At 56.0% G+C, this 23,675-nt stretch overlaps 2 protein-coding genes across 5 annotated transcripts; both read left to right on the forward strand.

Moving 5' to 3' along the window:
- The first annotated feature begins 371 nt into the window (after window positions 1–371).
- APOE (apolipoprotein E) lies at window positions 372–6,028 on the forward strand. The gene is made up of 4 exons (XM_039513513.1): window positions 372–442; window positions 2,417–2,473; window positions 4,330–4,480; window positions 4,922–6,028. The coding sequence occupies exons 2-4, from the start codon at window positions 2,431–2,433 to the stop codon at window positions 5,553–5,555; spliced, it is 828 nt and encodes a 275-aa protein (XP_039369447.1). The 5' UTR covers window positions 372–442; window positions 2,417–2,430; the 3' UTR covers window positions 5,556–6,028.
- A 10,232-nt stretch (window positions 6,029–16,260) lies between these two features.
- LOC120390700 (apolipoprotein C-I-like) lies at window positions 16,261–21,953 on the forward strand. Of its 4 annotated transcripts, none has more exons than XM_039513514.1 (4): window positions 16,261–16,382; window positions 18,901–18,977; window positions 20,271–20,421; window positions 21,711–21,953. In XM_039513514.1, the coding sequence occupies exons 2-4, from the start codon at window positions 18,923–18,925 to the stop codon at window positions 21,775–21,777; spliced, it is 273 nt and encodes a 90-aa protein (XP_039369448.1). In that variant the 5' UTR covers window positions 16,261–16,382; window positions 18,901–18,922; the 3' UTR covers window positions 21,778–21,953. The 4 variants fall into 4 exon arrangements, with proteins under 4 accessions (XP_039369448.1, XP_039369449.1, XP_039369450.1 ...); XM_039513515.1 differs by having other exon boundaries at window positions 16,293–16,382; window positions 18,838–18,977; XM_039513516.1 differs by having other exon boundaries at window positions 16,296–16,382; window positions 18,808–18,977.
- Window positions 21,954–23,675: the final 1,722 nt, after the last annotated feature.

The raw sequence follows: 23,675 nt of genomic DNA on the forward strand, positions 1-23,675 counted from the left end.
ACTTTGTATTCTCCTTTGCAACCAGGACAAAAATGCTGATGCGGGCTAGTGCCCTCAATGTCTGTCCCCGAGGGGGGGGGTTCTCTCCTCTCCCTCCTGCCCCCTCCCAGTGGGGGGGGGTCTGCTCCCCGGGGGAGATAAGAGTCCTAGACCTGGTGGGGTGGGGCAGACTGCGCAGGACGAGGGGAAGAGATTGTGTCTGTCTGTCGGTCTGTCTCCTTCCTCCTCCCCAGCAAGTAGAGGGTTAACACTTTCTCCAAAGGGGAAGCTGTCCCAGCCCCATGCAGGGTGCGTGGGGGGGAGGGAGTAACCTTCGCCCCCTCCAGCTGCATTGGCGAGTTTGTGCTGGCTCTGTCCTCCCCTCCCTCCCCCCCCCCCGGGTATTTAAGGCAGCGAGTGGGGCTGGTGGCACTTTAGAGCCCAGGACTAGGAGCTCGCAGAGGTGAGGGCAGGGGGCAATGGAGATACACCCTAAGGAGTAATGGGGTGGTGCAGCCAGAGGAGAAGGGTGAGGGGCAGGTGGGGTGCAGCCCAGAGGAGAAGGGTTAGGGGCAGGTGGGGTGCAGCCCAGAGGAGAAGGGTGAGGGGCAGGTGGGGTGCAGCCCAGACGAGACGGGTGCGGGGCTGGTGGGGTGCAGCCAGAGGAGAAGGGTGAGGGGCAGGGTGGTGCAGCCAGAGGAGAAGGGTGAGGGGCAGGTGGGGTGCAGCCAGAGGAGAAGGGTGAGGGGCAGGTGGGGTGCAGCCCAGAGGAGAAGGGTGAGGGGCAGGTGGGGTGCAGCCAGAGGAGAAGGGTGTGGGGCTGGTGGGGTGCAGCCAGAGGACATGGGTGAGGGGCCGGGTGGTGCAGCCAGAGCTGAAGGGTGAGGGGCAGGTGGGGTGCAGCCCAGAGGAGAAGGGTGAGGGGCAGGTGGGGTGCAGCCAGAGGAGAAGGGTGAGGGGCAGGTGGGGTGCAGCCCAGAGGAGAAGGGTGAGGGGCAGGTGGGGTGCAGCCAGAGGAGAAGGGTGAGGGGCAGGTGGTGCAGCCCAGAGGAGACGGGTGAGGGGCAGGTGGGGTGCAGCCCAGAGGAGAAGGGTGAGGGGCAGGTGGGGTGCTGCCAGCGGAGAAGGGTGAGGGGCAGGTGGGGTGCAGCCAGAGGAGAAGGGTGAGGGGCAGGTGGGGTGCAGCCAGAGGAGAAGGGTGAGGGGCAGGTGGGGTGCAGCCAGAGGAGAAGGGGGATGGGCAGGTGTGGTGCAGCCCAGAGGAGAAGGGTGAGGGGCAGGTGGGGTGCAGCCAGAGGAGTAGGGTGAGGGGCAGGTGGGGTGCAGCCAGAGGAGGAGGGTGAGGGGCAGGTGGGGTGCAGCCCAGAGGAGAAGGGTGAGGGGCAGGTGGGGTGCAGCCCAGAGGAGAAGGGTGAGGGGCAGGTGGGGTGCAGCCAGAGGAGAAGGGTGAGGGGCAGGGTGGTGCAGCCAGAGGAGAAGGGTGAGGGGCAGGTGGGGTGCAGCCCAGAGGAGAAGGGTGAGGGGCAGGTGGGGTGCAGCCCAGAGGAGATGGGTGAGGGGCAGGTGGGGTGCAGCCAGAGGAGAAGGGTGAGGGGCAGGTGGGGTGCAGCCAGAGGAGAAGGGTGAGGGGCAGGGTGGTGTAGCCCAGATGAGAAGGGTGAGGGGCAGGTGGGGTGCAGCCAGAGGAGAAGGGTGAGGGGCAGGGTGGTGCAGCCAGAGGAGAAGGGTGAGGGGCAGGTGGGGTGCAGCCCAGAGGAGACGGGTGAGGGGCAGGTGGGGTGCAGCCAGAGGAGAAGGGTGAGGGGCAGGTGGGGTGCAGCCCAGAGGAGAAGGGTGAGGGGCAGGTGGGGTGCAGCCCAGAGGAGAAGGGTGAGGGACAGGGTGGTGCAGCCAGAGGAGAAGGGTGAGGGGCAGGTGGGGTGCAGCCAGAGGAGAAGGGTGAGGGGCAGGGTGGTGCAGCCCAGAGGAGAAGGGTGAGGGGCAGGTGGGGTACAGCCCAGAGGAGACGGGTGAGGGGCAGTGGTAGCAGTGGGTGGGGCTGGGAGTTGGAGCTGTGAGGAGGCTGGTGAGGGGCAGGCTTTAGGGCAGGTGGGGTGCAGCCTAGAGGAGAAGGGAGGGAGGGGCTGGGGGTTGCAGCCTCGAGGAGGCTGGAAAGGTACAGGCTTTGGGGCAGGCAGGGTGCAGCCCAGAGGAGTGGGAGGATGGATGGGGGGCAGCCCAGAGGTGAGGGCTGAGGGATAGGATTAAGGGTAGAAGTGGATGCAGCCCAGAGGGGCAAGGGCTTTCCCTGGGATGGGGTGGTTGGCCTAGCAGATGGACCTGGCTTCCTACATGCTGTGCACTCTAGCTTGTATCCGCTGTGGGGGACCCATGAGGGGTGTTAGGTCCCACCCTCCCTGCTGTCATTCACCCCGGCCCCTTCCTTCTCTCCCTGCAGGCAAAGCTGTAGCCATGAAGGTTTGGATTGTGCTGCTGGGGGCAACTCTGCTGGCAGGTAAATGGCTTGTTCAGTTCATCTCCCGACCAGGGCAGGGCTGGAAACTCCCCTTTGGGTGTCGATCAGGAGTAACCCCATTGGAGTCATGGGGACTGGTTCCCTTTTCATGCACCACGGTGTAAATCAGCAGTGTGACCCAGTGGGTAGGGGTCCTGCCTGGAGACTGCTGGTTTCTATCTCCAGCTCTGGGAGAGGAGTGGGGACTGATGGATTAGTGCCGGGAGCCAGGAGTCCTGGGTTCGATCCCTAACTCTGCTACTGACTTGCCCATGACCCTGGGTGAGTCACTTAGGCTTTGTCTTCACTGTCAAAAGCAGGTGTGTTTCCCAATGGGCGACCCAACCCATGTTAGCTGTTACTATCAACTGTTACCACCAGGCAGTAAAGGCCAAGCCAAGACTGTAATTTTACCATGAGATCAACCAGCAGCAGGGTGCAGCGCTGACCTGCCTAGCTACCTCCTGGTAAACAGGCCGGAGCCTTGTCTCCAACAGGAGCGTCCAGCAGGCTGGTGATCCCTATTGTGCACTGTAAAAACACCACCTGTTGCTGTGAGGACACAGCCCCAACCCTTCCTCACACAGCTCGTCTGGTCTCTTTCGACTGGTGACCCCCTTTGGGGAGGGACTGTCTCCTACTGTGTGTTTTGTACAATGCCTGGCACAACAAGGCCCCTGATCCCTGTCAGGATCTGCAGCGCCCGGCACGACGGGGCCCCCAATCTCGGCCGGGGGTCTGGGCGGCGTCCTGCACAATGGGGTCCCCGATCTCGGTGGGGGGTCTGGGGACATCCGGCACGACGGGGCCCCTGATCTCAGTGGGGGTCTGGGTGGTGCCCGGCATGACGGGGCCCCCGATCTCAGTGGGGGTCTGGGCGGTGCCCGGCATGACAGGGCCCCCGATCGCGGCGGGGGTCTGGGCGGTGCCCGGCATGACAGGGCCCCCGATCGCGGCGGGGGTCTGGGTGGTGCGCCCGGCATGACAGGGCCCCCGATCGTGGCGGGGGTCTGGGTGGTGCGCCCGGCATGACAGGGCCCCCGATCGCGGCGGGGGTCTGGGCGGTGCCCGGCATGACAGGGCCCCCGATCGCGGCGGGGGTCTGGGCGGTGCCTGGCATGACGGGGCCCCCGATCTCAGTGGGGGTCTGGGCGGTGCCCGGCATGACAGGGCCCCCGATCGCGGCGGGGGTCTGGGCGGTGCCTGGCATGACGGGGCCCCCGATCTCAGTGGGGGTCTGGGTGGTGCCCGGCATGACGGGGCCTCCGATCTCAGTGGGGGTCTGGGTGGTGCCTGGCATGACGGGGCTCCTGATCACGGCGGGGGTCTGGGCGGTGCCCGGCATGACGGGGCCCCCGATCTCGGTGGGGGGTCTGGGTGGTGCCCGGCATGACGGGGCCTCCGATCTCAGTGGGGGTCTGGGTGGTGCCTGGCATGACAGGGCCCCCGATCGCGGCGGGGGTCTGGGCGGTGCCCGGCATGACGGGGCCCCCGATCGCGGCGGGGGTCTGGGCGGTGCCCGGCATGACGGGGCCCCCGATCTCAGTGGGGGTCTGGGTGGTGCCTGGCATGACGGGACCCCCGATCTCAGTGGGGGTCTGGGTGGCGCCCGGCATGATAGGGCCCCCGATCGTGGCGGGGGTCTGGGTGGTGCCTGGCATGATGGGGCCCCCGATCGCGGCGGGGGTCTGGGCGGTGCGCCCGGCATGACAGGGCCCCCGATCTCAGTCAGTCTGTGCAGGACTGGCAGGGATAAGAGGCTGGTTACATGGACACCGGGTCTGACCCCCAGTGTGGCTCCAGGGTTACACAGGAGGTCAGACCCAACTCTTTACCTGCAAACTCTGCCCCTCCAGGCTGCCAGGCCAACCCAATCGTCCAGGATGAACCCAAGACTAAGTGGGAAGAGGCCGTGAACGTCTTCTGGAACTACCTTTCCAAGGTGGGACAGGCCGCAGACAATGTGACCGCCCAGATCAAGAGCTCCCAGCTCAGCAAGGAACTGGAGTGAGTGACCCTGCGGCTCAGAGTCAGATGGGTGGGGCAAGGACACAAAACAGCAGGGGCCTGTGCCCCCTGGAGAGGCTGATATTTCTGCTGGGAACAATGCTGGGCTTTGGCTAAGTGCTGGGTGCCAGGCTGTGCTGAGAAGCACTGGGTTTGGCTGGTGCACACCACGCCCATGGGTGTTGCTGCCGCTTTGCCATAATGGCGGGTTGGGAGCATTCCTAGAGGAGCATATGAGGGGATGCCCAGTCAAGGGCCACAACCTGGGGCACAGAGGGGGTGATGTGGGGATCTTTGGGGAGCCCTCAGTGCCCTGATGGAGAGCGGGGTTTGGATGGGTGTCACCATAGCCCTGCATGGGCTCATCACAGATACCGTGGCCAGGGTGGGGGATGGTGCAAGCCAAGACGCCCCAGCTCTGACTCCCCGGTCCCTCCCCAGCGGGCTGATCACCGACACCATGGCTGAAGTGGAGGTGTACAGAGAACAGCTGCGGGCCCGGTTCGGCCCCTACGCCCAGGGGGCCCAGCAGCGCCTGGGCAGCGAGGTAGCGGCGCTGACGGGGAAGCTGCGGGCTGACATGGAGGAGGCCAAGGGCCGGTTGGTGCAGTACACGGGCGACGTGCGCTTGATGTTCGACCAGAACCTGGAGGAGGTGCGGGCCCGAGTTGGCATGTACCTGCGCAAGCTGCGCAAGCGCCTGGGCAAAGACACTGAGGAGCTGCGCCGCAAGATGGCCGCCTATGCTGGCGAGGTGCAGGCCCACACTGACCATCAGGTGGATGCTGTGCGCCAGGGCCTGCAGCCCCTAATCGACAGCATCCGTGACAAGGGACAGCAGCGTCTGGAAGCCCTGAGCCAGGCCCTGGGTGAGCAGAGCCAGAAGGTGCGCGATAGCCTGGGCACCCGGGCCCAGGAGCTGCATGGGCACCTGCAGGAGAAGGCTGAGGAGGTGCGGAGCTCCGTAGACCAGGCTGCTGAGCAGGTCCGCCAGTGGTTTGCACCCTTCCTGCAGGACGTCCGTGCCCAGTTACAGACCCTGGTGGAGAAGCTGCAAGGGAAACTCCAGCTGTAACAGCCTCTGCTCACCCCACACTGTGGTCCCCTGACAGCCCAGAACCCTGGCAATCCAGGGGCCTGCATTCCCAGGCCCCCACAGTACAGCCCTGCCCACTGACACCAAGCTAGCCACAGAGGTCTGTGACTCCCCAGCGAACAGGCATGAGTCACTTCACCTGCTAAGCCTGCTCCAGACCTCCCGCAGGGGCCCAGTTCTTCCTTGCCCTGTGCATGAACCCCAGTGCATAGCCATTGCCACTCCGACCCTGCACTCACACTTGGGACTGGTGGGACAACCATGGATCTGGCCCTGAGCTGCTTTTGTGCACGCCTTGGAGAAATGAGAGGGGATAACCTCCACCCATCCCATTCTCCCCTCTCTGACCACAGCTGAACGTGATACCCCTGTCTCATCCTGCTGTTAGATCTCCTGTGTTCACCAGTGCTTCCAGCTGAAACTAAATAAATTCCTGCTTTGGGCACAAGGTACCAGGGGCCTTTTCTTCTTTATGACCTAAATTTATGCGACACACACATTCAGATCCCCAGCTGCTGTCAATCAGCCGTAGCTCCACTGAAGTCAGTGGGGCCAGATCCTGGCCAACTGGCATCGTTCCATGGGCCACAGGTACAAGAAGTCCTCCCATTGCTATCCCATATTGCATTGCTCCATTCAGAATTGACCAATCTGGCCCCCTTGCTGCTGTCCACTGTCTAGGCTGGTGTATGGATGTGAGCATGGCAGCAGGAGTGTTGACCTCTGTATTTGGCACAGGTATGATCGCTGCTGGAATCCTGTGTGCAGTTCTGGGGCCCATAATGCAAGAAGGATACTGATGAACTGGGGAGGGTTCAGTCCAGAGAAGCGCCATGAGAGTGATTAAAGAATTAGCAAAGCTGCCTTGTAGTGACGGACTCAGAGAGCTCAAGCTATTTAGCATAACCAACAGAAGGTTAAGGGGTGACTTGATCCCGGTCTGTACTAATGGGCTCCTCAGGTCTCACACACTCCAGTGGCTGGAAGTTGAAGCTAGATAACGTCAGACAGTAATAAACCACTGGAACAATTTACCAAGGGTCGTGCTGGATTCTCCATCACTGGCCATTTTTAAACCAAGATGTTTTTCTAATAGTTCTGCTCCGGGAATCTCTGTGGGACAGGTCAGTGGCGTGTGCTATGCAAGCGGTCAGACTAGATGAGCTGAATGGTCCCGTCTGGCCTCAGAATCTATGAATTCGCTGCAAACATGGTATTGGTTCAACTAATCTGATGAGTTCAGCAGATACTGGTGCCGCAGCAGGGTGTGACCAAGCCCCCAGCCTACCCGCCAACACTCACTGCTGCTTTCCCCTGCATCCCCCCTCCCAGCTGTGTGCGGGATCACAACAGATGCGCCCAACCCCCCATACACAGACACGGCCCTTAGCTTGGGGCCCTCTGGGTTCTGACTTGCCCCAGATGCTTATCTTCCAGCACCTTCCGTGGGAAATGCTGCTAACCAGCCCCACCCCGATCCCTCCCAAACGCCCACAACCAAGTCTGTTGGGTAAGGTCTCTCACCATTGGCTCCGGGGGAGTTACCTCAGCAGGAAATTTGGGCCATTGTGTTTCAAAGGACTTCCCCAGCTCTGCTCCAGCCCCACTGGAGACCACGCCCTCCCCCCCCCCCCCCCCGCTATGCCCACCGCAGCAGGTGTGTCTGATCCATGGATGGTTTCTTTGGGGTGTCAGGTGGAAGTTAAAATGGTTCCTTCTCCCTTCGCCATAACAGCACACAAACAAGCTGGTTTTGTGAAGCCAGAGGCGCAGAGAACGAGCACATGTAGGTTATAAACATCCCTTGCTGTGCCCTGGAACACAGCTGTCCCTGGGCCTCTCAAGCCAAGCTGTGACTGTTCAACACACATTTATATTGGCTTCATCACAACCACAACTTTTCTACGCACCAGGAAACTTCCTCAGGCAAAACAAAGTTCCGCTCCTGCCTCAGCATTTCAGCCACAGCCTCTTTATTAGCCTTGTTATTCCAGCTAAACTCATGTCATTTGAGATGCAAATGTGAGCCAGGGGGGTGCCGCGTGCCTTTTGCATTTCAGCTGGGTTAAGTTCAGGTTGTCTCCCAAAGGGCTGGTGTTCTGTAGTGTTAAACAGCCCCACGCCCCACCCCACAGGCAGCTCAGCTCAGGGCACAGGGCCCCTGTATAAAGAGCCCCCCAAGCCCACCCCAGAGGCAGCTGAATTTTAGTGCCCCAAGAGGCGACCCTGGATAAACAACCCCCATGCCCTAGGCTTCATCTCAGTGCTGGAGGAGGGGGTCCCTGTGTAAACAGACCCTCTCATTTCTGGGCTCCACATACAAGTTGGGGGTAAAATGTCTCTGTTGATGCTGGTGTGACCACTCAACCCCCATCATAGGCTGTGGCTCCATACAGACAGCAGCCTGCTCAATGGAGCAGGGTACAACCCCATCCCCACCTTTCCTGCCTCCCCCCCTCCCCGTGCCCTCCCTCGGGAATAATTTGCCGTCTCCCTGCACCATCCACAGTCACTCACACCACTGGCAATTGCTGCTGGTCTCACTTGGTGCTTTGCACTTACTGTGCCCTGGCGGAGAAGACTGGACAGAAGTGACACCTTCAGAACAGGTTTCCAAGGGCCAGCCGTGCTAGTCTGTATCAGTAAACCCACAAGGACGCCTCATTGTTTTTACCTTCAGGCCAGGGGCTAGCTAAGCAGCATAGGCCTTAGTTTACACTAGTGAAAAGTGGATCCACTTCCTTTTTCTGGTGTGAGCAACCACACAGTGGGCAGGGAGCTGGGCACAGGCTGTTTTATCTTCCCCTGTTCTCAGCAGCTGCAAAGCCACCTCACAAATAGCTAATTCACAGTGGCTGATATTGCTAAGGCAGAGGCATCGCCAGGGGCCGCTGTCACACACACACGCTTCCAAGTGCTGAGGGTTGGAGCAAGGTTTGACTCTTGGGAAGCTAAGCCGTGTGGCTGTTAGTTTGCGACTATGCAAAGTTCTGCCTAGAGGCAGCTTTGGGAGCCAGGGAGCTGTGCAAGGCAGAGTGGTGCCAGGGGGACTGGTGGTGATTCCTGGGAGAAGGGCTTTCCCAACATATTGTTTGCTCAGCATTATTCCAGGACTAGGTGTTGGTGGGTAAATAAAGCCGGTTCAAGTTAAACTATACTCAGGTTCTATGTCCACTAATAATCTGACATGCAGGGCCTGGGACACCTGCTGCCACTGTCTGGAAGTGATGCACCATACTGGGCTCAGTGCAGGGGGAACTGGGTGAAAGAATGTGGCCTGTTTTAGGCTGGATAGAATGGTCCCATCTCAGGCTCTGTGAGTGTAATGCTGACAGCTCCCGGTCATCAGCGGGCAGGATCAAACCTGGGACCTCAGTGCATGAGCCTCTACAGCAGTGGTCCCCAATGCGGTGCTCGTGTGTGCCACAGCGCCCGCTGAGGCATTTATGTGTACCCACCGAGTGCCCAGCAGGGGAGAGAAGCTGCGGCCCTGTGCCTGCCAAGGACAGAGAACTCCGGGGCTGCAGGCTGCAGGCGCCAGTGTTCTCGGTCCCTGGCAAGCGCAGGGCTGCAGCTTCTCTCTGGCTTCTCTCCATGCTGCCCAGAACTGCCAAAAAATACCAAACAAAAAAAACACCCGCTCAGACTCTGCCATCCCAGGAATGGACGGAATGCCACCCCAGGCACGTGCTTGCTCCGCTGGGGCCTGGAGCTGGCCCTGTATGTGAGTATTCTTCCACTGCACTGATACTGCTGTTTTCTTGTGCTTTGCGATATACTGTTTTTTTAACATTTTGCCCCAAAATGAGTGGGTCAGATAAAAGACAATGTACATATTATTTCAACACCGAGTGGGAAGAATCCTACTGTTTTATTGAAAATAAAGGGAAATGTGTTTGCTTATTGTGCGGTGGTACTGTTGCAGTGCCGAAAAAACATAATTTCGAATGCCATTTCCAAACTAGTCACAGCTCTTTTGACATTAGCCATCCACTTAAATCTGAGTTGAGAAAGAAGAAAATTAATCAATTCAAATCAAACCTATCTGCCCAGCAATCTGTTTTTACTAGACAAGTGGTAAAGTCTAAAAGTGCTAAAATTACTCATCTGCTCTCAAAGAAGAAAAAACCCTTTCAAGATGGTGAATTGAGAAGCATTTTTGATTGGTGCTGATTGCCTGTTACAAAAATTTCCTAGTAAGTGTGAGATTTTGTCGGCAATACAAGACTTGCAGTTATCAGACAACACAGTTACGAGGAGGATACATGCAATTTCAAGTGACATGCAAACTCAGCTAACGGATGACTTGGAAATCTGTGACTGGTTTTCACTGCAGTTTGATGAGTCAACAGATATATCAGATACAGCGCAGTTGGCAATTATGGTGAGGATGGTATTTAGTGACTTCACCGTAAAAGAAGAGTTACTAAAAGTATTGCCTATGAAAGGGTGAACAAAGGGTGAGGACATCTATAATTTATTCAAATCATACACAACCTCAATTAGTATGCCACTACACAAGCTGTCTGCGATCACCACTGATGGGCACCAGCGATGATGGGCAGCGCCAATGGATTCATTGCACTCTGCAAGAAGAATGAATCCTTTCCGAACTTTATGTCTTATCATTGCATTATCCACCAAGAAGCTTTGTGCTTCAAAGATCTTTCTTTTCAACACGTCATGAATGTCGTTATTAAAATAATTAACTCTATTCAATCGAAACCTTTGCAACACCGACTTTTTAAGGCCTTGTTGGAAGATGTTGATGGTAAACAATCTGTTCTTATCTTGCACACAGAAGTACAATGGCTGAACAAAGGTAAAGTTCTTGCATGTTTTTTAAGCCTAATTGAAGAGATCAAAGAATTTCTGAAGTCCACAAATTAGAACTTTGAGCAACTAGAAGACTCCAGCTGGTTAATGGACTTGGCTTTTCTTGCCGACATCACTGACAAATTGAACATTTTAAATCTTGAGCTCCAGGGAAAAGATAAACATGTGGCTCAAATGATAGGTTCTGTAAAATAATTCAAAGCAAAACTGATCTTGTGGATGTCACATATGAAGACGAAGTCTCTCATACATTTCCCAAGCATGAAGAAAATGGTATGAGACAGTGATTTTAACCCTTCACCATTTGTTATTCACATTCAAACACGTCTGGAACAATTTGAAAAGAGATTTCAACAGTTCACAATCATTGAGCCTGTGGTTGCCTTTCTTGTGAATCCTTTTACTTGCCAAGTAGAGGTAACAGAAATGGCTACATCAATTGCGAGTCTCATTCAAGTAATAACAGAAGACGTGGAACTGGAGATTATGGACCTTCAAAATGATATTGTTCTAAAATCCTGCGCAACAGATGAAAACTTTTGGAATCTGGTTTACCAGAAAAAGTTTCCCGCCTTAAAAAATGTAGCATACAAAATAAAATCTTATTTTGGTTCCACTTATCTGTGCGAAGTTCTGTTTTCAACAATGAACATCATAAAATCATAATACAGATCTTGGCTTACAGAGGCCCATCTTGACGATTGCTTACGAATGGGAATATCATCCTACTCTCCCAACTACGAAAAATTGGCTGAAGAAATGCCATGCCAAAAATCACTTTATTAGAAAAACCATGTGAATTAATGATACCTATTTTCCATTAAGTGCCGATGAGCGCGTATGGTTAACTTGTGTTTAACTTTTTTTCATATTTGTTTGTTTGTTTATTGAAATCCAGATACAAGTAACAATACAAAGAATATTTTTAATTAACCATAACTGGCTATCTATGTTAAAGTAAGAATAATAAATATATTTGGACCAGCAGTTCAACAATGTTTTACTTTTTAAAAATAAATAAGATGAAAACTGTTTGTGATATTTATTTTGTAAAAACTCCTTAATTTTTCTTACAGGTAGGTAAAAAAGAGCAAATTCACATGGTAAGGTGAAAGAGTAACTGACAAATAATTTAATTAATAACATTTACATGTAGAATTACCTTTTTAATCTTGCATAATGACAGGTTTCAGAGTAGCAGCCGTGTTAGTCTGTATCCGCAAAAAAAACAGGAGTACTTGTGGCACTTTAAAGACTAACAAATTTATTTAAGCATGAGCTTTCGTGGGCTACAGCTCACTTCTTCGGATGCATAGAATGGAACACACAGACAGGGGATATTTATACATACAGAGAACATGAAAAGGTGGAAGTATGCATACCAACAGGCAGAGTCTAATCAATTGAGACGAGCTATCGTTAGCAGGAGGAAAAAACTTTTTGAAGTGATAATTAAGATGGCCCATAGAAGGTGTGAGGAGAACTTAACATAAGGAAATAGATTCAATTGGTGTAATGACCCAACCATTCCCAGTCTTTGTTTAACCCACAGTTAATAGTATCTAGTTTGCATATTAATTCAAGTTCAGCAGTTTCTCTTTGGAGTCTGTTTTTGAAGTTTTTTTGTTGCAAAATTGCCACCTTCAAGTCTGTCACTGAGTGGTTAGAGAGGTTGAAGTGTCTCCCACTGGTTTTTGAATGTTATGATTCCTGATGTCAGATTTGTGTCCATTTATTCTTTTGCGTAGAGACTGTCCGGTTTGGCCAATGTACATGGCAGAGGGGCATTGCTGGCACATGATGGCATAGATCACGTTGGTAGATGTGCAGGTGAACGAGCCCCTGGTGGCGTGGCTGATGTGATTAGGTCCTATGATGGTGTCACTTGAATGGATATGTGGACAGAGCTGGCATCGGGCTTTGTTGCAAGGATAGGTTCCTGGGTTAGTGTTTATGTTGTATGGTGTGCGGTTGCTGGTGAGTATTTGCTTCAGATTGGGAGGCTGTCTGTAAGCGAGGACTGGCTTGTCTCCCAAGATCTGTGAGAGTGAGGGATCATCTCTAAGGGTAGGTTGTAAATCTTTGATGATGCGCTGGAGAGGTTTTAGTTGGGGGCTGTAGGTGATGGCTAGTGGTGTTCTGTTATTTTCTTTTTTAGGCCTGTCCTGTAGTAGGTGGCTTCTGGGTACTCTTCTGGCTCTGTCAATCTGACTTTGTTTTGCAACCAGCATTGGGGTTTGGCTTGTGAATGACTCAGCCACGGCCTGAGCTTTCATAATCCGAAACCTCAAGCTGAAAAAAGAAAACGCCAGGGAGGGGAGGACGGAATTGGGTTTCTCAGCAAAAACAAAGCCTTTGCCAATGTGGGCTGCTTATACGAAAACAAGGAGCTGTCGATACAGACTTTGCCAGGAGGGGTTACTAGCGGGCAGAGCTCAAGCAGCCTGGAGCAGAGTGTGTGGGACTGCAGGGGGATGAACCGAGCTTCAGAGCACTGAACGCAGATAACCCCCAGCTCTAGCAGGGCTCTTCCGAGCCAGACCCCACAGGGACCCCTTTGTGCTGCCGTCAGCCTGGGGCGCCCATCCCAGTGGAGTTAGGCAGAGACAGCGATGGAGCCGAGCCGGCATCCCCTGGGGTGGGGAACTGGCCAGTGGGGGAAGGACTCAGCATGGGGTGCACAGGGTCTGAACAGTGCAAATGCCTGAGGGGGGAGGAAGGGGGAGGGGGAGGCAGCTACAGAGGAGACACAAAAGAGATTCCTTAGGGAAAGGCTATTGGGAAACAAGTCCTAACACTGGGTGGGGAGAGATTCGGGGACCGGGGGTGGGGGCTGGTCCTAGGGTTGCCAGTTTTGGTTGGACAAATCCCCGCAGATTTCCTCATGACACAATCTTTAATGAAAGATTAAGCTTTAATTCCTGGAATCTCCAGGACAATTCCTGGAGGGTCGACACCCTGGGGGGTCCCCTCCCAGGGAGGAGGGCTAGGGCTCTGTGAGCTGGGGGAGGGGGGAAATCCCCTCCTGGGGGGAGGCTGAGCCCTAGATCTGAGAGGGAGGGTGGGATCTGTGAGCGCAGGGGAAGGACTGGGGGAAGGATTGGGAGCCCCAGATCTGGGGGGGTTGTCTGTGAGCTGGGGGGATCCTCTCCTGGGGGAAGGGCTGGGAGCCCCAGATCTGGGGAGGGGGGGGCGTGAGCGCAGGGAATCACTTGCCTGGGGGAAGTGTCAGGAGACCCATCACTCCAGCTTTGCTGGGCCACCCTGTGGACAGGTAGGAGGCTCCTGACAATGGAGTTGTCCAGCAGCGCCTCCAGCCAAACCACCTCCACTCCTGAACCAGGAGCAGCAGGAGCCTGGCTCAGTTCACACAGTCCTGGCAGGCACTGGATGCTCTTAGTGCAGCTCTGGCCAAATGGGTCTTTCCTCAAAGGTTCCAGGAAGCTCCAAGTCCACAGACCTTGGATCAGAGACAGCATCTGCAGGTGGGGCCGGCTGGGTCAGTCACAGCCTGGCCCTCCGCCCCGAGGGTGGGTAGACTAGAGGGGATGTCCCTGTCGGTGGCATCGACTGTCAGCAATAACAACAGCCCCACCCCAGGGCATGCGTGGATTGTAGGGGATGAGCCCCTCTGCCCCAGAATAGACTGTAGGGGACCATCCCAGCCCCTTTCCCTCCCCTCCCCTGCACTTTTTAGAATCATAGAACATCAGGGTGGGAAGGGACCTCAGGAGGTATCTAGTCAAACCCCTGCTCAAAGCAGGACCAATCCCCAGACAGATTTTTGCCCCAAATTCCTAAGTGGCCCCTCAAGGATTGAGCTCACAAGCCTGGGTTTAGCAGGCCAATGCTCAAAGCACTGAGCTATCCCTCCCCCATCCTTTCGCTTATCCTGTCCTGACTGACTTTCTTTAACCTCCCTGCCCCCACCGTGTCCGCCTGTCTGTGTCCGTCTTGCTCAGCAGAAGTGGCATCAGTTTCACTGAAGCTGTGGTTTACAGTAGGTTTGTTTAAGGTGATAAAAATATGGATGAAGCTGAAGTGAAATGACTCCTGAGCTTGCACCATTTGGTGTGTTTTCTTACATCTCCAGCTCCTGGAGTCCTGTGATGTATGGAAGACTCTTGGCTTTAATTTAAACAAATTCAGTACATTTCTGGCCCCCTGGCTTTGGAGAAAAACTGGAACGTGCTACCACGGCAGGCTCAGACACCAGAGGGCAAAGCAGGAGGCAGCGCTTGGGGAGGGGGGACTTGTGGAGGCTACAGCCACCCAAAATTTGCCTTAGCCCCCATCCCTTGACTATAGCAGCTACCGCTCTCCAGCCACCCAGCTCTGAAGGCAGAGCAGTGAGAGCAGGGGCTGCTGACTGGGCACCCAGTTCCAGCAGCAGCAGAGAAATGAGCCTGAGTGGTGGGCTGGGGTGCTCGAGAGCAGCCCCCAGCCTGTGTCCCCACCCATCAGGGTGCACTGTCCAGGGCAGGAGGGTCTGGGCTCCCCACAGAAGCCCAGACTGACCCATTCTGGCCCAGGTTCCTGGGCCCCTCCCACTGCATTCGCTGCGCCCCAGGGCCCCGAAGCCGGGTCCCTCTGCCTGGGCAGCTCTTACTGGTTGTGAGCAGCCAGCACCCTGGCCTCTGAGCTGGCAGGGGGCAGGGCTATGGAGAGGGATGGGGGCCTCATGGCAAGGACGGGCACAGCTCCCCCAGTTTTGTCTGGCCCATCTCAGCCCCCCTCCCCCCACCAGGATGAGGCTGGTGCTGCACCATATTATCATTATTTTTATTACCACAGGGACCCTAGTACCCCATTGCGTTCGGTGCTGCACAGACAGAGCAAAGAGCTGGTCCCTGCCCCACGGCGCTTACAGTCCTAGTATCAGAGCAGAGACGCTGCCTGGGGGAGCGCAAGGAAAGACAGAGAGAGTAATGGAGCAGAGCCCAGCAGATACTGGGTTTACAGCTTCATGGCTTTTCAGCTGAGCTGTTTCTTTGGGGTCTGGTGCATGCGATTAGCCTGGGGGGGCTGGCGATCCCGAGGGCAGGGGCGGCTCCAGGGACCAGTGCTCCAAGCCGTGGGGAGCGCGCTGCCGGTCGCCACTAGGGCGGCAGGCAGGGTGCCTTCGGCGGCGTGCCTGCGGAGGGTCTGTTGGTCCTGCAGCACGCCTGCGGGAGGTCCGCCGAAGCCGCGGGACCAGCGGACCCTCCGTGCTTGGGGCGGCAAAATGTCTAGAGCTGCCCCTGCCCGAGGGGGTGCTGACACACTACCTGGCACCAGTGTAAGCCCCCCCCCAGCTAAATGGGCGCTTCTGGAGGATAATAACAGCGTCCCAGTGGGGGAGTAGCTGGATCTGCACCCCAAACAAGGTGCTGGAGGGGCGGGGCACACTGCCCCTTCCCTGCGCCATGCTCATTGTCTGTTTGCGCCACACCACACCCCCGAGCCCTCCCCCCCGGCCTTCCCGGCTTCACTCTGCCCCTGCTCCCTGCCCCTCACCTCCCCTGCCTTTGCCCCCTACCCCCTTCCCTTTTCTTCTCATTTAGTTGATCTCCTACTAAATCCAGCCAAGCCTAGACACCAAAACCATGCCATTTGCGGCTAGTGCATTGGTGGTGGGGCTGGGGTGTTCGGCCCCCTTCCCACGCCCTGTGGCTGTCTGGCAGGGCCTGTCCCCCACGCTGTTTGTGCAGAGCCCGGCACCCCCCTGGTCTCGGGGGTCCTTAGGTATGGCCATGAAGCCCTTGATTTGTAATAACAGCTCTTCCCCCACCCCAGGCTGCTCCCCAGCTGGGATTTCATTTCCCCATGGCACAGACTAATAATTAAGAGGCCTTGGAAGGGAGGGACGGGAGGGCTCAGGTTCCTCTCCACCAGGCAGAGGGGGCGGATGACGGAGGCAGGATGGTTTATAGGGAGCTGGAGCTCGGGAAGCTGCATCCCAGCTGCGGAGATTGCTTAATTCCAGCTGCAGTGAGTGGGGCTGGGCTGGTGTTTGGGGCTCAGTGGGGCTGTTGTGGCGTGTGGAGGCAGTGGGACTGGAGCGGTGTGCAAAGAGGGGAATGGGGGCTTGTTGGCCAAGATGGGGGACCTAGTGTGTAAAGGCGGGGGCTCGGTGGGGTTGGGAGCGGAATCTGGGGACCTGGTGTGGAGAGGAGGTGGCTCAGTGGGATGAGGAGCCGGAGAGGGGCCTGGGGGATACAGTTGAGTAGATTGCAGGCTTGGGACTGAAACTCCCTGAGTGGGGGAAGTGGGGTCTCTGTAGAGAGGAGGCAGTGGGCTCCATCTGGGGTGAGAGGGGTGTCTGTGTGTGGTGGGGGGGATCAGGGGTACTGGAACAATTTTTATACTGGGGGTGCTGAGAGACATTGAACCAAACTGCAAACACTGGATTTAATGGAAACCACTTCAAGCCAGGGGGTGCAGCAGCACCCCTAGTTCTAGCACCTATAGGGGGACCACTGTAGGATCAGGAGAGGAAGTGGAGTCTGTGGGGAGGAGGCAGTGGGGTCCATGTGGGGTGGGGGGTTGTGTGTGGGGGCACTGTAGGGTCAGGAGAGGAAGTGGGGACTGTGTGGGGCAAGGCAGAGGGGTCCATGTGGGGTGGGGGTGTCCATGTGTGTGGGGGCACTGTAGCGGATCAGGGGAGGAAGTGGGGTCCATGTGGGGTGGGGGTGTCCATGGGGGGCACTGTAGGATCAGGGGAGGAAGTGGGGTCTGTGGGGCGAGGCAGTGGGGTCCATATGGGGCTGGGGGTGTGTCCGTGTGTGTGGGCACTGTAGGATCAGGGGAGGAAGTGGGGTCTGCGGGGAGGAGGTAGTGGGGTCCATGTGGGGCTGGGGGAGGTGTCCATGTGTGTGGGCAATGTAGGATCCGGGGAGGAAGTGGGGTCTGTGGGGAGGAGGCAGTTGGGTCCATGTGGGGTGGGGGTGTCCATGTGGGGGGCACTGTAGGATCAGGGAGGAAGTGGGGTCCATGTGGGGTTGGGTGGGTGTCCATGGGGGGGGGCACTGGAGGATCAGGGGAACCAGTGGGGTCAAAGTGGTGCTGAGGGGGTGTCCATGGGGGGCACTGTAGGGTCAGGGGAGGCAGTGGGGTCCATGGGGGCAGTGGGGTCCATGTGGGGTTGTGTGGGGCACTGTAGGATCAGGGGAAGCAGTGGGGTCCATGTGGCGCTGGAGGAGGTGTCTATGGGGGCATTGCAGGATCGGCAGGATCAGGGGAGGAAGTGGAGTATGGGGGCAGTGGAGTCCATGTGGAGCTGAGGGGTGTCCATGGGGGGCACTGTAGCGGATCAGGGAGGAAGTGGGGTCTGTGGCGCTGGAGGCAGTGGGGTCCATATGGGGCTGGGGTGTCCGTGTGTGTGGGCACTGTAGCAGATCAGGGGAGGAAGTGGGGTATGGGGGAGGCAGTGGGGTCCATGTGGGGCTGGGGAGGTGTCCATGTGGGGCAATGTAGGATCAGGGGAGGAAGTGGGGTCTGTGGGGAGGAGGCAGTGGGGTCCATGTGGCGCTGGTGGGGGTGTCCATGTGGGGTGGGGGCACTGTAGGGTCAGGGGAGGCAGTGGGGTCCATGTGGGGTGGGGGGTGTCCATGTGGGGTGGGGGCACTGTAGGATCAGGAGAAGCAGTGGGGTCCATGTGGCGATGGAGGAGGTGTCTATGGGGGGGGCATTGCAGGATCGGCACTGTAGCGGATCAGGGGAAGAAGTGGAGTATGGGGGGGCAGTGGAGTCCATGTGGAGCTGAGGGGGTGTCCATGGGGGGCACTGTAGCGGATCAGGGGAGGAAGTGGGGTCTGTGGGGAGGGGAGGCAGTGGGGTCCATGTGGCGCTGGAGGAGGTGTCTATGGGGGGGCCATTGCAGGATCAGCACTGTAGGATCAGGGCAGTGGTCCCATGTGGCGCTGGAGGAGGTGTCTATGGGGGCATTGCAGGATCAGGGGAAGTGGAGTATGGGGGCCAGTGGAGTCCATGTGGAGCTGAGTGGGTGTCCATGGGGGCACTGTAGCGGATCAGGGGAAGCAGTGGGGTCCATGTGGGGAGGCAGTGGGGTCCATGTGGGAGGGGAGGCAGTGGGGTCCATGTGGCGCTGGAGGAGGTGTCTATGGGGGGGGGGCCATTGCAGGATCGGCACTGTAGCGGATCAGGGGAGGAAGTGGAGTATGGGGGGGCAGTGGAGTCCATGTGGAGCTGAGGGGGTGTCCATGGGGGGCACTGTAGCGGATCAGGGGAGGAAGTGGGGTCTGTGGGGAGGGGAGGCAGTGGGGTCCATGTGGCGCTGGAGGAGGTGTCTATGGGGGGGCCATTGCAGGATCAGGGGAGGAAGTGGAGTATGGGGGGGCAGTGGGGTCCATGTGGGGTTGGGTGGGTGTCTCAGCAAGGGCTGTGTAACCCCCAGCCAGAGGCACTGGCTGGGTCCCTTCCCCAGGGTAGGTCGTGCATTTGGGACCAGTCTCGAGGTCACATCCACCTTCCCTGCCCCACCGCACAGGGACACGCCAAGCCCAGTGACCATGCGGCCCGCAGTGTCCATCGCTCTGATCCTCGTGGCTCTGACGGTCCTGGCAGGTAAGAGCCCCGATTCCTCAGGGAAACAGAGCTGGGGGAGCGGGGGTCTCAGAGCCTGGGGGAGGAGATCCGGCATGTGAGAGGGGAGGGAGGGGCCGGGGAAGGGTGTGGGCCAGGGCGAGAGGGGAGCAGAGAGCATGTCAGACCAGTCTATCCTGTCTCTGCCTCGCCCATGGTGGGCAGGACTGATCTTTGCTGCGTGTTCATGCAGCGCCCGCCACCATGGGACCAACAGCTGCCCTGGCAACTCGTGGCTCAGGGATGCCTGGGATCTTGTCTGCAACAGCTGGAACCAGGCCATGCATTTAGTGCCTGCAGTGTGCCAGGTGTGTGCGCACATGCGTGCAATGTGCCAGGGTGTGCGTGGATGTGCAGTGTACTCTGTGTGTGTGGGGGGAGGGGGGGTAAAACCACAAATAGGAGCAGCTCCACATCTGAGGCAAATTACATCTCTGAGCTGCCAGAACCAAACAGTAGCCCTGAGACATCTGGCAAAAGCAAAAACCTCCACAGGCTGCTACTCAGCAACGCAGCTCCAAGCACCCCAGCGCCTGGCGGAGTCTGGGGTGGGCAGAGCTAAGAGAGTGTGATGCCTGGTCTGGCATTTAAAGATGGTCAAGGGTCATTAATCTCAAGTAACACAAAGTCTCGCAGGGGCTTCAGAGCCAGGTACCAGAAGCAGAGAAGCTAACGGTGAAAAGGGCTGAGAGTTCGCCCTGTGACAAGCATGTTTCAGAGACTGTGGAGAAACCCCTCCAAGGCACAGATCTGGGCCCCATCATGCTGGGCACTGTACTGACCCAGGCAAAGAGCTGAGCATGTACATGCACGCATGCCCCTGGCACATTGCACGCACACGCACACACACATTGTACATGCACTCACACAAACACCCCTCCTCCTCCAGCACATTGCACGCACACGCACACACACATTGTACATGCACTCACACAAACACCCCTCCTCCTCCAGCACATTGCACACACATGCACACATGGAACATTGTCTGTGCACGCACACAACACATGCCCCTGGCACATTGCACGCACACGCACACACACATTGTACATGCACTCACACAAACACCCCTCCTCCTCCAGCACATTGCACACACGCACACACACATTGCACATGCACTCACACAAACACCCCTCCTCCTCCAGCACATTGCACACACACGCACACATGGAACATTGTATGTGCACGCACACAACACATGCCCTGGCACATTGCACGGGTGTGGTGGGTTGAGTTTGGGCAGTAGGCAGTCGTTGTTCTCTGTCTCCCTTTCAGACTCTGCTCAGGGTGAACAGACAGAGCCAACCCTGACCCAAAAGTTTGAGAAGTTCCAGAACAAGCTGCAGGCCTTTGCTGAGAGCATTGCAGATAAAACCAAAGCTGCCTTCCAAGAACTGCATCACAGCGAGTTCAGCGAAAAGACCCGGTGAGTCACTGGGGCCTCAGTGGGGAGGCAGGGCTCCTGCAGAAACCAGTGACACTGAGGCTATGGCTACAGTTGCACGACAGCGCTTTGAAGCACTAAGTGTAGTCAAAGCGCCAGCGCTGGGAGAGAGCTCTCCTAGCGCTGTCCATACTCCACCTCCCTGTGGGGAATAACGTACAGCGCTGGGAGCCGCGCTCCCAGCGCTGGGGCTTTGACCACACTGGCGCTTTGCAGCGCCGCAATTTGCAGTGCTGGAGAGGGTGTGTTTTCACCCCCTGCTGCAGCACTGCAAATTTGCAAGTGTAGCCAAGGCCTGACTGTCCCCTGTTCCAGGACAGGCTGGGAGACTGAAGTGGCACACTGGGGATGCTTCAGGCAGGGTTTGTACTGGGGGGGGGAAGGTGCTGCTGGAGACCCTCTTCCCAGCCCCACCCACACAATCAGCTACAGTCAATTGTGCAGTGCCATGACCCCACCCCGCTCTGGTCCCACAGGACAGATGACATTGTAAATGATGTTGACATTTAAATTAGCATTGCTGAGCACCAGAGTTAACGCCTCAGTGAGATCCCCTTCAGGCTATCTGCAGACTCAGGCAGATGTCACTGCATTGGTCACACTTGGGACAGATCCCCCCTCTTGGAGCTGAGGCAGGGACTGGCGCTCACGCTGTGTGTGCAGCACCTGGCACAACAGGAGCACCTGATCTCAGACAGGGCCGATGCGGTGCTGGCAGGATGGGAGCTTGATCTTGGTAAGGGTCTGTGCAGCCCTTGGTGGCACTATGGGGCCCAATAGCTAGTGAAATATGAATAATGTATCATGTGACGCAATCCCATGGGAAGTGCTGTGAAATCCTGCTGGCTGAAAGGCGCAGCAGATACACTAGTATGATTTAGTTCACAGTTGGGTCTGAGCTGGCCTCATTATCCTCACAGCTCCCAGGAGAGGCCACTACACTAGAAAGGAAACACCCATTCCTTAGCCATGTGTGAAAATCAATGTAATTAACTATAATGACCAGGTGGCTGCTGAGATTTCCCAGCATCTACCAGGCTCTGTCCCCAGAGGGATGCTGGCTCTATGAGCCACCCCTAGATGGTAAAGTGTCAGAAATCAGGGCAGCTTTGCACTGTTCACAACGGCAAAGCCCAGGGCTTCTCAGCCAGCCCCTTTACAAAGCCCCCAGTCATCCCCGTAGCAGCATCTATGGAGGTGAGAGTGTGGGAGGAAGTGCAGGATCCTAATACCACTGGCTGATGTTGCCTCTGCCTCCCCATGTCTTACAGGAACTGGTTCTCTGAGCAATTCCAGACCTTAAAGGAGAAGTTCAATGAGAAGTTTTCCAGGGACTGATCTGACTGAAAGGGTTTTTTTCTGCAAAGCTCACAGGCAATTCCTGGGGTACTGGTCCCCTTGAAGAGATCATGCTGGGAGGGGAACCCAGGGTTGGCACCCAAGTTCTTGTTTTCTATTGCTTTTGTTGTAGCCATGAATAAATGCTCATTGCCTTAGTGCTGGGTTTGTATCCAGGGGTTGCTTGGTCGTTCCTGCACAGAACACGCTCATTATGTCTCAGCCTCACTTCGCTTTTTCCGTCCTATTATTCTCAGCGCCCCCTCCCGCTTGTCCCATGGATCACCTGAAATCATTCTCTGGTTCCTGGTGTTCATGCAGTTGACGTTGCCTCTCATGTCAACTCCCTTGCCCCTTACCTGTCCCTTATCCAAACTGAGCAGGTTTTGCCTTTTCAGTCTCTCCTAACAGCCCAAGTCCAGTGATTTCTGTGCCATTGTTCTGAATTCCCTCCAGTTTGTCACCGCTCTGGGCCTGAGACCAGGATTCTAACTGCAGGACACAGCAGAGGATTTGGGACCTTTCCTGCACATCCCTGTCACTGTCACAACCTTTATCACATGTGCGGCTTATATAGTGCTGGCCTATAGAGAATAGATCCATATACATGTGTGGCCACCGTTCTCCAGCTCTGGTAAAGGATGCAGAAAAACTGTAGAGGGTGCAAAAAATAGCTGCAAAAATTATCCGAATACACAAAACTCTTCCTAGAATAAAAGCCTCACAGGGAGCGCCTGACCAATCTGTTTCACTGATTAAAAAGACTAGCAAGGGGTGACTTGATAGGATAACGTGATTGAGTCAATAGGTCAATAACGTGCCACCACTGGTAATTAGTACCGAGGGTCAATGTTGGGATATTGAAAGTCTTTTTCCTGAGTGTCTGGCTGGAGAGTCTTGCCCGCATGCAGGCCACATAAGCCAATCCACCCACTCCTGAAATAATCCTCTCCCTTGACTCTGCTGTTGAATGCTCCAAATCATGATTTAAAGACTTCTAGTAGCAGATAATCCACCAGCAAGCGACCCCTGCCCCATGCTTCGGAGGAAGGCAAAAAACCTCCAGGGCCACTGCCAATCTACCCTGGAGGAAAATTCCTTCCCGATCCCAAATATGGCGATCAGCTGAACCCCGAGCATGCGGGCAAGACTCTCCAGCCAGACCCTCTGGAAAAAGGCTAACAATATCCTATCCCTTTGTACTAATTACCATTGTGGCATGTTATTGACCTATTGACTAAACCCGTTATCCTATCATACCATCCCCTCCATAAACTTATCCAGCTTAATCTTAAAGTCATGGAGGTCCTTCGCCCCCACTGTTTCCCTCGGTAGGCTGTTCCAATATTGCACTCCTCTGATGGTTAGAAACCTTTGTCTAATTTCAAGCCTAAATTTCCTGACTGACAATTTATATCCGTTTGTCCTCGTGTCCACGTTAGCACTGAGCTGAAATAATTCCTCTCCTTCCCTGGTATTTATCCCTCTGATATATTTAAAGAGTGCAATCATATCTCCTCTTATCCTTCTTTTGGTTAAGGAAAACAAACCGAGCTCCTCAAGTCTCCTTTCATACGACAGGCTTTCCATTTGGACTACTCTGTATAACAGATCCCTTCCTAGCATGAAGTATGCTTTGTGTTTCCCCTCCCCCATTCACCTCAACTATCACCCTTCTAATATTGTCATACAGCGGATCATTGCTTGGTCTTGCCCAACATTTCTAAACGAGGGCCCAATATGCTCAAAACCAAGGGGACCTATTTCTGTTTCCCCTCCAGGGTTGGCCTCAGTGGAACTGGGTCCAGCTTCTGGCTCGTCAACAACCTGAGTTGCCCCCATGCCAGCTGGACAAGATTGCCTCCTTACGAACGCAACCTTCTGGTTCCTAGCCAAGA

Source organism: Mauremys reevesii, linkage group 24 (genome assembly GCF_016161935.1).
Source record: "Mauremys reevesii isolate NIE-2019 linkage group 24, ASM1616193v1, whole genome shotgun sequence".
NCBI lineage: Eukaryota > Metazoa > Chordata > Testudines > Geoemydidae > Mauremys > Mauremys reevesii.